At 42.6% G+C, this 14,083-nt stretch overlaps 1 protein-coding gene across 2 annotated transcripts; it reads left to right on the top strand.

The window, feature by feature from the left end:
* The first annotated feature begins 359 nt into the window (after nucleotides 1-359).
* Nucleotides 360-6,281, top strand: irx7 (iroquois homeobox 7). 2 transcript variants are annotated; one of them, XR_009513838.1, is made up of 2 exons: nucleotides 360-474; nucleotides 4,545-4,580. XR_009513838.1 is itself a non-coding variant. In XM_059978738.1 (2 exons), exons 1-2 carry the CDS (start codon nucleotides 3,061-3,063, stop codon nucleotides 5,358-5,360), a joined length of 1,059 nt encoding a protein of 352 aa, XP_059834721.1. In that variant the 3' UTR covers nucleotides 5,361-6,281. The 2 variants fall into 2 exon arrangements, 1 of the variants encoding a protein (XP_059834721.1); XM_059978738.1 differs by lacking the exon at nucleotides 360-474 and adding an exon at nucleotides 3,061-3,303 and having other exon boundaries at nucleotides 4,545-6,281.
* The last annotated feature ends 7,802 nt before the right edge of the window (nucleotides 6,282-14,083 follow it).

Genomic DNA, 14,083 nt, shown 5'->3' with positions numbered 1-14,083 from the left:
GTCTCCCTCTTATATGCTGATTCATCACCAACTTTGATTCAGCCTATTACACTGGTGTCATCAGCAAACTTGAATAAGTTCAGTTTGCCGTACCAGTCAAATGATGCCTCTCATCCTCTAAATCAGGTATTCTGAGCAAGTCACAGTCGAAAGAATCAAAAAAGGTTCTAGGTTGGAGTACGTCTTCATTGCAGGTATTCCTTCTGTTCCAGCTCTGTGGGAGACTATTGAAGCCACTGTGAGATACAGAGCCTTAGCCAGGGTGGGCTCTGGGGGTGGAATCTTGTTTGAGAAGTAGGTGCACATCTCTCTCTATTCACTCTGCTTACCACATGTTCTGTTGCATTAATCTCCAGGTTCTCAGTCCCACACAGGATGCCCTTCTACTGTGTGGTCATAGGCCAGGGATTCACAGGCTTTTACGCTTATTCAAGGAGGCTTTGAAAACTATGGGAGGCACAAGAGTTTCTGCAGGTACTGGAAATCTGGAACAATGCAGACAAAATTCAAGAGGAGCTCAGAATCTATGTAGGGAAATGGATAGTCGATGTTTCGGATTCAGATTTATTTATCACATGTACAGTACACCAAAACGTAGACTGAAATATAATGTCTGTGTTAACAACCAACACACCTAAGGTTGTGCCAGGAGCAGCTGACTCGCGCCGCCGCACATTCCTGTGCCAACATAGCAGACCCATCACGTTTGCAGAACAACACAGAGGACAACAAAACAAGCAACAAAAAAACGGACTGTTCATTGGGACTGGAAAGGAGGGAGACAGAAACCAGAACAAGAAGGGGAAGGAGTACAAGCTGACAGGTGACAGGTGAGACCAGGTGAGGGGGAGGTGGATGTGCGAGGGAGGATGATGTGAGAAGCTGGTGGGAAGCAGGCAGAAGAGGTAAAGAGCTGTCAAGGAAGGAATCTGATAGAAGAGGAGAGTGGACCATGGAATAAATGGAAGGAGGAGGGGAACTAGAGGAAGATATTGGGCAGAGGAGAGCCACCAGAATGGGGGAAAGCAAAATTCGTTGGACCAGTCCAGGACTGGGGGAATGCCTGTCGAAGCGTCTTTTGGTCCAGATATTGAATCAAGGCTTTCTCAAAGAGATGAGAAAGTTTTCGAATACTACTTGGAGGCAAAGAAGGAGATAAATCCCTAATATTCCAAACAATGTTGTTACTCCCCAGTCTTCTGCAGAAAAAAAATCATTGTGCTATTTCCGGGGGTTTACCTTTCCTACTATTTGGCGCATTCCCATATTACAGGAAGACAATATATTTTGCAAGTCTTTGAAAGGAGTAATAAAGGTACTACACAAACAGAGTTCTTTTTTTTGACGTAGACAAATAGCCCTGGAGATACTGAACGGCGCAAAACACTTTTCCTCGTTAGGAGTCAATTCTCAGCGAGAGGACCGCGGCACAATTAGTGCTTTTTGCATGTCAATGCCATAGAATTGTGATTGTAGCCAGAGCACTCCCCTGTAGATTGGTTACGCTGAACTCGCCGGCCGTTCCCAGTGACGCTCGGCAGAATGACTGATGTAATTTACGGGCTCAGAGGGACGACTCTGAGCAATAGTCCTACATATGGGCTTCTTTCAAACGGCGGCAGACACAGTGACTGGGCAGTTGTAGCACTGAATTTCTTAGCAGTCCGTCCTGAAAAAAATAATAACCGATGCTTTGAAAGGAAAGCGGAGTTTGTGTTAGGAGACTGAAACCCTGTCAATTTGCATTGGGTTCAGAACAAAAAGGAATTTTGTAATGAAGTTTGTATATGAAATCTGTCGGCTTAATTATTCATACCTAACAATATTGGATCTTGTTAAGGATTATAATGCACTCCGGTGAACACATTCGCCCACAAAATAAATACATACTGTACTTTTAGCTGGTATTACATCTTAATAATTTTCCGAAGGCTGCACAGATTGGTCTCTTACCACGGTGCGACGATCGATTATCAACTCAACGCGACCTCGTTAATAAAGTGAATCCAGAACGTTACCAAAGAAGTTTTAGTTCGATAATTTATCACCATTTTACTTTCGAACGATTGGCCATGATGCCTTTGACGCTATATTGGCATTAGTTTCAGGGCGGCAGTATTTCACGAGTAATTTGACCGACCGCCTCCAATCTTCTCTCTCTCCTCCTGCCCGGTCCCACAGGTAGACGGCACTCACTAACGGTTCATACACGGCCTACAGACTGCCGCATTCTCAGTTCGCAGTCAGTATCCTACTCATTTCACTCCCTTTGATATTACCCAAGTCGGTGAACGGCGGTGGGGTATTGACTGTAGTGAAAAAAAATATAGTCAAGTAACGTCAAAACCAATGGGGTGAATTAAGATCATAAAATAATTCTGAATGCTTGAATCGGAAAAAGTTTGAAGTTGCTCTCGTGTCTGGGACGTTCCTTTGCATCTAAATGATTGAACTATTTTCTAACAACACACAAAATGCTGGAGGAACTCAGCAGGTCGGGCAGCACCAATGGAGGGGAATATCGTTTTCGTAACTCACTGTATTTCGAGGCGTTCCGAAGCTTCGTATTGAATGTTCTTCATCGATGCCATTATCTTTTTCACCTCGCTTTAAGACAGTTTAAATCTTTCGAATCAGAAAGATTAATTTGATATTGGTTTGCTATTGTTACACGTAGTGAGACAGTGAAAAGCTTTTATTTCGAGTGTCATCCTTACAAGTCATGCCATGCGTAAACACATCGAGGTAGTTAAAAAAAAACAGAATGCAGAATATCGTGTTACATTTACAGTTAAATTGTTATTCTAAATTAACATACAGCGTTCGTCCCTGCTTTATTATCGTCACACCATCTTTAAAACCACGAAACCTAGAATGAATCCAATATTCTCTTATTGAGACTTTGGCCGGCCAATGGTTAAATCTCGCTAATCGTATGTAAATATCATTTACAAGGCTCCCGTCAATCACGCCAGCCCTCTCCAGCGCAGTGGACAGAGAGGGTTATATAGAGACAGAAGGTGGATTAGTTTGGCAGTGTTTTTTAGGCTGAACCGCATCATGGCAGTGCCTCAGCTGGGATACGGAGACGTGGTCACGGCCGGCAAGGGGTCGGCGATGACCGGTCTGCAGGCGGTGTTTGTGGAGAGGCGAGCGGCGATGCTGGGCTCGCCCGGAGCCGCGCTCAGTCTGGGGGTTCCCCCGCCTCTCCACGCTCTCCTAGCTCGCCACCCCGGCACCTATCCCATTCCACACGGATACAGCCTGCAGCCGTATCCCGATCTCAGGCATCTCCCTCATCTGGTAAGGATGGTGCTTTTGATTTTTTTTCTTTTTATTTGCCTTTCGTTTGGAGTTCTGGAATTTGTAGAAAGCATTACGTAGCGAGATTTGGAGATGCATCGCGGATCTCCACACCTGGCCGGACACCTTTCCCGGTAAAAGTTACTGACCACTCCGGGGTCACATCCGTCTACCCACTTGAAATCATTGGTCACAGCCGAAGGCTGTATGTTGAACTTAATCTTCACAATACTTAGAGTGCAACATTTTGGCATCACTCGCTACGGCGATTACGTTAATAACCTCACATCGAGATAAGCGCTGGATGAGATGGTTTCGTCATCTTTAAATATCGCGAAACTAGATGGATTACAAACGATTTGATGCAATAGCCAACCTGATTATATATAACACCTTACTGTTAATATAAATATTTGATATAAGGTAGAATGATACGGTTGACTTGCAACAGGGACTGCCTAGGGAAATATTAAATGGAATATTTTGGTTTCACAAGTTTGAAAAAGTTTCCAAAATTCAGTGGTGTTAATTCCCAAAATGAAAGTGAAATATTCCGACGCGTTCCGTCGATTCGTTCTAATTCCCATAACGCATGCATCTGCCCCCTTTCCCCCAAACGTGCACTGATGTAAGAAGCGACTGTGGGTAACCCGTCACTCGGATGCTGGCGCGCTGTGAGCGCAGGTCGACTCGCTTCAGTTGGACGGGGAGCGCCCATGGCCCGAGTGCCCGCTGCCAGATCCGAGACTGCTGGCTTCAGGTTCCAAATGTGATTGAATTACTTCGACCCGTCAGTTGGAAAGTTCGCAAACTTGCTCCTCGCGGTGCAAAACAGGAATTCATGCAACACTTTCCATTAGAGAGGGCTAAATTAATTAAAATATGGAGTTACAAACAAAACAGGCTCAACATGATTAAGTTTAAGTGCCTTTACAAGGCATTTTCTTCATGTCGCTCTCGAGTCGATGAGGTCGTGCGCGAGTAAATTCCTAGAAATGTTGAAATAATATTAGATAAGTAATATTTATCCGCTCCACTCGACTGTATTGTACTATATTTTAAACACTGTATCTTAAGTTACAAATAATTGCAGAAATGACCATTAATATAAGTGTGGTATTAAACATAAAATAACTACGATACATTAAATTATATTTAGTCTGATATTGCAGGTGTGTTAAAATTCTGAAAGTTTGCATAGATGAGCATTATGTGTGACATTCGTTTCTCTCTAACTTCAGGCTTCGCACTACGATTTGAAGGCAGGCGGCGTCTATTCCCAGGCCAGTTTTGCTCCGGCCGGCGCTCTGTACTCTCCCTATCGCCCGCTGGCTCACGGGGATGCGGGACGAGTGAAGAACGCAACCCGAGAGAGCACCAGCACCCTGAAGGCGTGGCTCAACGAGCACCTGAAGAATCCCTACCCAACCAAAGGGGAAAAGATCATGCTGGCCATTGTCACCAAGATGACCCTGACTCAGGTCTCCACTTGGTTTGCCAACGCCAGGAGGCGACTAAAGAAGGAGAATAAAATGACGTGGGTGCCCAAAACCAAATCGGACGAGGAGGATAGCGAGAGCGACGACGAAGATGATAAGAAAGAGGATTTGAACAAGGGAAAGGATGGGAAACCATGTAAAGATGGACTGGAGCCATCTTCCACTGGTTGTGAAGGCAGGGCGCTGGGCAAGGATGCCACAGGCTGCAACAAGGACGGAGATAACGGGTTGAGACCAACAAACTTGGAGCCAACCGAGATGAGGAATTCGGAATTGAGCGCAACTGAGGAGGAAGTCGGTGCAAAGGTGTCAGTCAGCACTGGACCCAGAGAGGGCACCGCTACTCTCAAACCCAAGATATGGTCTCTTGCGGAAACTGCTACTTCAGACCTTGGGAAAGGCAATCGGCTTGCTGTAAGCAGCGACCAGCCAGTGCCTCCGGCCGCCGTCGGTCACTATAGGATCTGGGCTGGCGCCTGCTTTGCGGAGGGGCAGCTCTTGCTAAACAACCATTGCAGGAGGGAGTCTGAGAGAGAACTTGTAGGTCCTGACCAATGAGAAAGGGGCGAATGCAACTGGAAATCCGAACCAGGGGAAGTTTTGTCGGTGTAATGAATTCCCGAAACTCTGCACTTCCACCCCGCCTGGCGACCTCTCACCACGACAATTACGCCTGTCAGTTGTGAGAATGAGCGTGAACCCACACAGTTCCTCAGTAGCCGTGGGTTAAAGGAAGCGGGCGATGGCCCAGGGGATTAATTTATAGCAATTATCGCGTTTTTACTACAATCCTCGACAATTAACACAGCTGATTTTTCTTTAGTAAAGGTCAACATTTGACCATTCCCTTCACACTGCTAAACGCACAAAGCCACACAGCTGGACGTAGAGGGCATTTTAGCTAAAGATGTATCAATATTATAAATAGTCATATGTGTATAGCTAGTTCCTAAACTCTCTTGGTCTACACATCAGACACAAACGGCTGGATGTTATTGCATGGTGCAAACGCACGCAGTGATCTCGTTAAACTAGTAACCCGATGCAAGCGGGAAGTAGATATCCTACATTGACTTGAAGGTTCAACTATCAGGCGATGTATGTAACGTTCCAAATTTATCTTGATGCGTTCCAGCTAATTCCCAGCTCTAATGAAATCTGTTCAATCACGTTTAAATCAAAGAAGGCGGACATGCTAGATATCATTTTACTCTACTACAGAGGCTGTTTGTACTTATGTTTTCGTTGTCCAGGATGAGCGAAGGGATTTTTAAAATGTAAACTCATCTCGATAGCCTTTGATCAGCGTTAAATTACGCCAACTTGGTCTTTATGAAAATGTAAGAGAGGGCACTGAAACGATTATAAAACCTGCCTGCTTGAAAATTATCTCCAGGTGCTTAGATTTCTAGGGCTTCCCCTCACCCCAAACATAAAAAGAGCGATTCTAATTTACCGACACGGAAGCTTTTAAGGAGTAAGAACCAACGAGCCAAAAATTGAGTTATTAGAAGTGTGCACGTGCATATGAATTCATCCTCGAATTCAATTATCCATTAAACTTGCATATTAAATCCGTGGTTGAGATGATTGAAACAAATTATTTCGGCGAGATAGAAATGTATTTCCGTTGTGTATAGGACAGGAACCACATTTCTTAACAGATCAGATTAAAAAAAAGTAGTGATGGGTACCCTGCGTTCAGTGAATGTGAGGGCAAATAGGTTTGCCTCACTTTAGACCAGTGGTTCCCAACCTTTTTTTGGCCATGCTCCACCTAATCACCTCTAATATCCTGATGTCCCCTGTGGTGATATATAATTCTTACTATTCAAAAAGTGAACTCCTATTCACCTGGAGGAAGCCTAAAAGACCATTAACTTGGTTTAAACAAGCTTCCAAAGAACATGGCATTCGTGTAAGAGAAAAATAAAAGAACCAAAGGACTGTTAAAGTTCTGAGGAAGAAATTACCAAAAAAAAAGAACATTAAGTGATATTAAAATAATAATAACAATAAATAAAACAATGCCGATTCGTTTCTACAGCATACAAAGACAGATACACCGTTTAAAAGAGATGACGCAATGTACACACCTTCACACCACCAAGAACCGAAAGCTACTGCAAAAAGCAGCATTGGCGCGACCTCGTACGAGTTTCTTACGCGTTTGGACTTGTTCATTCGTTCCTTCCTACATCAGTCAATTCATTAATTTAATTACGAAAGCCATTTGATGGTTGTAATGATGGTGATACACTATATATACAGTACATACGCAATTACACATGTACATACACACAAGTATTTTTATGTATGCATACTGTATATACACATATGTATTAACTCGCACACACATACTCACACAGACTTACTAGAAAAAATTCACTGTTAATAACTCATTCTCGAATTGCCCCCCTTAAAAATCAAATTACCTCCCTGTGGGGCGTACGCCCCACGTTGGGAACCACTGCTTTGGACACTTTACCCTTGGTCATTAGAGCACCCTTACAAAATTACAACAGCTTCTTCCCATTCAACCATCTTAAGTAACGACTGGAGCAAATCCTATTAATAGCCCATCACTCGCTTTTTCCAGCTGACTGTGGTGATAGTGATTTTATAACCAAAAGCGGAGTCTGCAAAATAAATCAGAGGGCGTTTTCTGTCAAGGTTTATATGTTTTATATTAAAAAGGTGTTTGTACAAAATAAAACTGTAAATAAACATTGGGATATAAATAATTTATATTTTGCCTAATAAACTAAGCAGAGGTTTCGTCTCACAGTTGTATCGTTTTGTCTTGCACCAGGCGGAAAAGCAGCCCCTGGCGGTGCCGAATACTTCAGAAGGTTAGCTGTGTTTCAGACATCTGCAAATAAGAAGGCAGGCACATGTAAAAGTTAAAAGATCTTGGGTCAAATTGATTCAATAATTTCCTTTATCGAAGGAATCGTGTTGTCATTAACCAAGTTGGTTTGCCAGTGAATATTGATGTTGCTGAATATTGAGCATCCCAAACTGCGCAGGTCATAGAAGTGGCCGGGCAGAGTTCCGCACAAGTCGGGCTGTCGGGGCGTATAAACTCAGTGGCCGCTTTATTAGTTTGTTCGTGATCTGCTGCTGTAGCCCATCCACTTCAATGTTCAACCTGTTGTGCATTCTGAAATGCTCTTCAGCACACGATTGTTGCAAGGCATGGTTACCTTCCTGACAGCTGGAACCAGTCTGGCCATTCTCCTCTGACCTCTCTCATTAAAAAGGCATTTTTGTCCGCAGAATTGCCGCTCACGGATTTCTTTTTTTGTTCTTTGCACCATTCTTTGTAAATTCTAGAGATTATTGTGCATGAAAATCCCATCAGATCAGCAGTTCCTGACGCACTCAAACCAGCCCGTCAGGCACCAACAATCATTCCATGGTCAAAGTCTCTAAGATCACATTTCTTCTCCATTCTGATGTTTGGTCTGAGCAACAAGCTTATCCATGTCTACATGTTTTTATGCATTGAATTGCTGCCACATGATTATCTGTTAGAATTAACAAGCAGGTGTACATGTGTATCTAATAAAGTGGCCACTGAGTGTACACCTCCCAAATGAAGCAACAAGTAACCCATCAAAAAAAAAATCAGACAGAAGTAAATACAAAAAATGTTGGAAATACACAGGCAGTTCCAGTGGAAAGAGAAATGTTAAGTGAGTTAGTAATGTTTGATCCATTTTCTCAATGTTTAGTGACATTTTGCTTAACCAGACTGATCCCTTAGTTAATATACCATGAGGAAATGGATACCAATGCAAGGGTCCTTTTGGGATAAGTAGAGAGTCAAATATTATGGGGAGAAGGTGGGAGGATGGGGTGGAGGTGGATAATAAATCTGCCATGATGGGATGACAGAGGAGACTTGATGGTCTGATTAGCTTAATTCTGCTCCTATGTCTTATGGTCTTATTCATGCCCATTCCACCATTGTTATAATGGTATTGACCACAAGAGCCATTCCCAATGATGAACAGAAGCATTCCCTAGCTAGAATCAGGATAACTACCAGGATCCCTTCCTATCAAAGCATGTCCATTCATTTATGTTATACAGGTCAAAAGCTTCACATGCATTGCCAAAAAATATTTGATTTGCATAACTAAACTGGAACAATTCAAGATCACAGATGCTGACTGTGACTATGGTACAAGGGTTACCTTACTTCTCTTTAATCTCCATGCACCATCTAATACGACAACACTGTCTTCTCCCAATATCTGTGGCCAATTTCCTGTGACTGAGCTTGTAGTCAGAGATCTTCAGGACTGGAATCTTACTCATTCCCTTTTTGTTAACTTCCAGTTCCACAAACGATAATTTCCCTTATTCATCTATCTAATCATTGTATTAAAGTCATGGGGTCAGCTAGGCTGCCTTAAGCCCCATGTTCCTTTCCATTTCAGGCATTGCACTGACTCAGCACTGCCAGACTGCTTGGTTGGCATCCAGTCTTGTAGCAGTTCTAAATTTTATGAACATAGGACAGAACATTATACGGGAAAGGATAATTCAGCTCACAAACTAATTAAACAATATAAACTCCCAACACCCTTCTACCTTCATTCTCTGCACATTCATCTGGCAGTCTAAGAGCCTCTTGAATGCCTTTATTGTATCTGCTTCCATCACCCCCCAGGCAACATATTCCAAGCACCCACTACTCACTGTGTAAAACAACTTGGCAGATGAGCTTGGGAAGACTTAAGCCAAGAGCCATTTTCCTAACTCTCCTGGATGGAGACAAGACGTTTTGCCAATTTAAGTACCTGCTTATCATGACATTTCAATGTACCTTCCACTCAGCCAGTTGCCTTGATAGATTTAACTACTTTTCTGACTTTCCCTTGTTTGTGTGAACCTCCGGTTACCACAGAATTTCATGTAATATGTTGGTGGTTCTTACTAAGATCAATCAGCAGTTCAGCATCCACCACAGTCACAGGATAGGAACACCTAACCCTGGTTTGCTTAGGCGGTGTTTGGCAGCTTGTAAGCTTTCTATAGTTTGAACTGGATACCACAACTCAGCCTGTCCAGCAGATGTTCTAACTTTGCACAGTTTCATTTTATTTTAAGAGTGGAAGTTTTTATTAATATGTAGCTGATACTTAATGCATTCATGGGTGCAAGACTGGAAGGGTGATAAAGCAGGAACTTTTCCTTCCCAAGTATTCTGTATATCTGCATACCAGGCTGCTAATGAGATGGTTTTACCAAGGAACCTGAGTCTGTAAAACACAGCTGACCAGATCCTATTGAAAGTGTAATGTGGAATGTGGTTTATCTACAGAATTAGTGACAGTGTGCTTTGTTTGCTAACTCAGTCACCCAAATCCAAATGGGTAATTAGTTTTTTTTTGTTGAAGGAAAACAGGTACGTTTTTCTTGCAGAGAATGGTAGGCACATGGAACACCAGGGGTGATGGGAAAAGCAAATGCATTAGGGGTATTTAAGAAGCTCGTAGATTACACTTGGCTGATAGAAAAACCTGGGCTATGTAGGAGGCAAGGGTTAGATTGATCGGAGTAGGTTATGAGGTCAGAGCAACATTGTGGGACCAAGGGTCTGTACTGTGATGTAGTGTTCTATGTTCTCTGTTTCTCACGTTCCCTTTTACTCCACACCCCCATCCGCAGAGTCTACCCCTCATTCATACAGATTCTACCCCTCTCATTCACACTCATTCTACCCCCATTCACACAGATTCTACCCCCATTCACACAGGTACTACCCTTCATTCACACAGATTCTAACCCCCTTTCACACAGATTCTACCCCCCATTCACACATTCACCCAGATTCTACCCCCAATTCACATATGGTGGTGATACCCAGTAGCTATTAATTGCCCAACCTGCATGCCACTGGAATGATCTATGGGGCAAATGTGGGCAGATGAGACTGGCTCACTGGACAACACATTTAGCACAAACCAGTTGGGTCAAAGGGCCTGTATCTCTACCATATTACTCCATGACTTTATGGAGGAAGAGACCAGAACAACCTGGAGAAAGCTTAATGATCACAGGGAGGACATGTGAACTCCGCACAGGCAGTACCGAAGTCAGGATTGAACCCAGGTTTCTGCCGATGTGATCCTAATAACTTCACTGTTGTGCTTACTTGCAGTTTATGCCTACTTACGATGTTAAATAACTTTTCTTTCAAAGATTATTATTGAATTTGTGCCAGCTACTCTTACCGACAAAAGAGTTCGGATCATAACAGCGCCTGCGCTTTCTCTCACTGGTGAAAAGTGATATTTCAGACGCTGAGATTGACCTGATTCTCATCATTTCACAGAGCCATTAATCTGCCACATGGGTATGCAAAGTTTCTGTTAAGTAACTGGCACCATCCCACAAAGTGGACAACTTTCTATCCCCTCTGCACTTGGGTCATTTCCTAATGGCTAGTCTCAAGTATCCAGGAATCAGAATCAGATTTATTATTACTGTCAATCACAGGCAAAACCCTCCCCACTATTGTGTACATTTACATGGAGTGCTGCCACAAAAAAGCAGCATCCATCATCAAAGAACCCAACATTCAGGCCATGCTCCCCTCTCATGTCAGGAGGTGTTTTCTCCCAAAGAACTGCCACTCACTGCATGTAATTTTTGTTTTCTTTTTGCACACCATTCTCTGTAAACTCCCAGGAGAATAGCAGTTTCTGAGATACTCAAACCACCCCATCTGGCACCAACAATTATTCCATGGTCAAAGCCACTTAGATCACATTTCTTCCCCAATCTGATCTTTTAGGGTTGCTTAACTACCAGAGTTCAGTGCTTGTTCATGGTAACTGCTGCTGTAGCCCATCCACTTCAAGGTTTGATTGTGTTGTGTGTTCAGAGATGTTCTTCTACACACCACTGTTGTAATGGGTGGTTATTAGAGTTGCTGCCACCTTCCTATCAGCTTGAACCAGTCTGGCCATTCTCCTCTGACCTCTCTTATTAACAATGCAAATTTGTCCACAAAACTGCTGCTCACTGGATTTTTTTTGTTTTTTTTCATCATTCTCTGTAAACTTTAGAGACTGTTGTGCGTGAAAATCCCAGGAGATCAGCAGTTTTTGAGATACTCAGATCACTCGGTCTGGCACCAATGATCATTCCACGGTCAAAGTCACTCAGATCACATTTCTGATGTTTGATCTGAACAGCAAATGAACCTCTTCACCACTGTCTGCATGCTTTTATGCACTGAATTGCTGCCACATAATTGGCTGACTAGATATTGGCATTAATGACCAGGTGTAGAGGTGTACCTAATAAAGTGGCCATGAGTGTATGAATAGGAGTCTATTTTGGATGGGTCCCTGTGTGAGGTGAGGGAGATTTAAAGTGATTCATCTCCTGTCTTTCAGGGTTACTTCTTTTGCATTGCTGTTGAAGCCATAATATTGTTCCCTTGTATTTGGAGAACAAAATGTTCAAGTTCTGTCTTTCCTTATTTAATCTGAAGACAACATCTGATTTACTTTAAGTATTTCAGTGCTGTTTGAGGTTTGGTGTTCCGCTGACTGCACTATTAATTCCAAGCTCTTTAGCAGACATCTGATGGTGATCTTAATAAAATTCAGTCTTGGCTAAATTAGTTACAAGCATGGTAACAATTCTGATTAGTAGAGTGCTTAACAAAAAAAAATCAAAACCTAATGAATTCATTTGGTTCTGATAAAAAGCAAAGAAGACACTGTGTGGTGCACTGGCCCCCAGGCTAGTTAGTGGAAGTCAATGTAACTGGATCACGTCCCTTCAATCACTGTTAATTGCAGGTTGCCTCTTGTTTCTGTCAGCACCTTTCTAATCTGTCTAATTACGTAGACCATCAGAGACACACGATCTGTTAGTTCTCTTTGGGATACAAATCAGACAAAAACAAAATACATTGCTACCAGCAATATCAGGGATACATTTCCCATTTCTTCAAATATTGCCATGCAATAGGATAGGTAGATAAAGTTACATCCTTTATATTTCTTATGTAAGTTTATTAGTTCTTCTGGCTTAATTTCTTCCAATTTTGACTCCCCCAATTTACCTGTAATTAATGTGTCACTGGTTCAAGTGAAATAAACTCAGCATACCTAGGTATATCAACCTGCATTTTTGTCAATTGTTTAGTTTATGTTTGGAATATTGGGGATAGGAAGATTTAAGAACAGGTATCCGTGACTGCTGATTACAATCCTGGACCTTGTTACTATCTTACTATCTGGGACAGGCCCTCTTCTCATCACTACCCTTGGGAAGAGTTTCAGGAGCCTGAAGAAACACACCCAGTGTTTTAAGAACAGCTTTTTCCCATTTGCCATTAGATTTCTGATTGATCCACGAACCCGTGAACGCTACCTCGTTGTTCTTTTGCACTATCCATTTACCTATTTTTATTTATTCATTCACTGTCTACTTATTGATCGAATGATTTATTGTAACTTGTGGTAATTTTTATGTCTTGCACTGTACTGCTGCAGCAACACGACTTTCATGCCAAATGTCAGTGATGAACCCAATTCTGATTTTTATTCTGAACTCCCTCAAATTTGATCATAAAGCCACAAACTGACCTGTGGAGTTTGGAGTATTTCCATGTATGAGAACTCCTGGCTAAGAGAGGTTCCTTTCTGCTTCGGTTCTCCACCATCTTTTTCCAGCATCTGAGGCAAAATTATTTGTCTACCTGACAAGCTGTGGCTGGATGCAGGTCTTGATATCATTGTAAGTTACTGAACAATATCCTTTGTATCAGAGTCTGGTAAGACCGCATTTAGAGCATTTGTGTATGGTTTTGGTCACCCTGGTATTGTCAAGACACAACTAAACTGGAATGAGTGCAGAGATTTTTTATGAGGATGTTGCTTGAACTTGGAGTCTGAATCTTAGGGAGAGGTCTGGGTCAGTCTTTGTTCCTTGGAACAAAGGTGAGCAGACATGACCTTACACAGGTCATAGACAGGATGATTGCATGTAGTCTTTTTCCTAGGGAAGAAGATCTAAAAAAACTAGAGATCATAGATTTAAGTTGAGGGGGGAATGATTTGAAATGGACCCCAGCTGCAGCTTCTGCAGTGGGTGGTGCAAATATGGATGAGCTGCTAGAGGAAGTGGTTGAGGCAAGCACAACAACTTCTAAAGATATTTGGAAACTACATGGATGGGGTGGTGGCTTAAACGAATGGAAGGAAAGGGTTAACATTTGAGCTGTGTTTGATGGCTCTGGGCCTGTG

This window comes from Hypanus sabinus, chromosome 9 (assembly GCF_030144855.1).
Source record: "Hypanus sabinus isolate sHypSab1 chromosome 9, sHypSab1.hap1, whole genome shotgun sequence".
In the NCBI taxonomy this organism is placed as follows: Eukaryota; Metazoa; Chordata; class Chondrichthyes; order Myliobatiformes; family Dasyatidae; genus Hypanus; species Hypanus sabinus.
The sequence above is the reverse complement of the archived record's forward strand: the minus strand, read 5'-3'. Positions and strand labels throughout refer to the sequence as shown.

Bases quoted from the DNA above. Each gene is read 5' to 3' on its own strand.
- irx7 (XM_059978738.1), top strand. From the start codon at position 3,061: ATGGCAGTGCCTCAGCTGGGATACGGAGACGTGGTCACGGCCGGCAAG. The intron at 3,304-4,544 runs GTAAGGATGGTG...CTCTAACTTCAG, and splicing joins TCAGGCATCTCCCTCATCTG to GCTTCGCACTACGATTTGAA.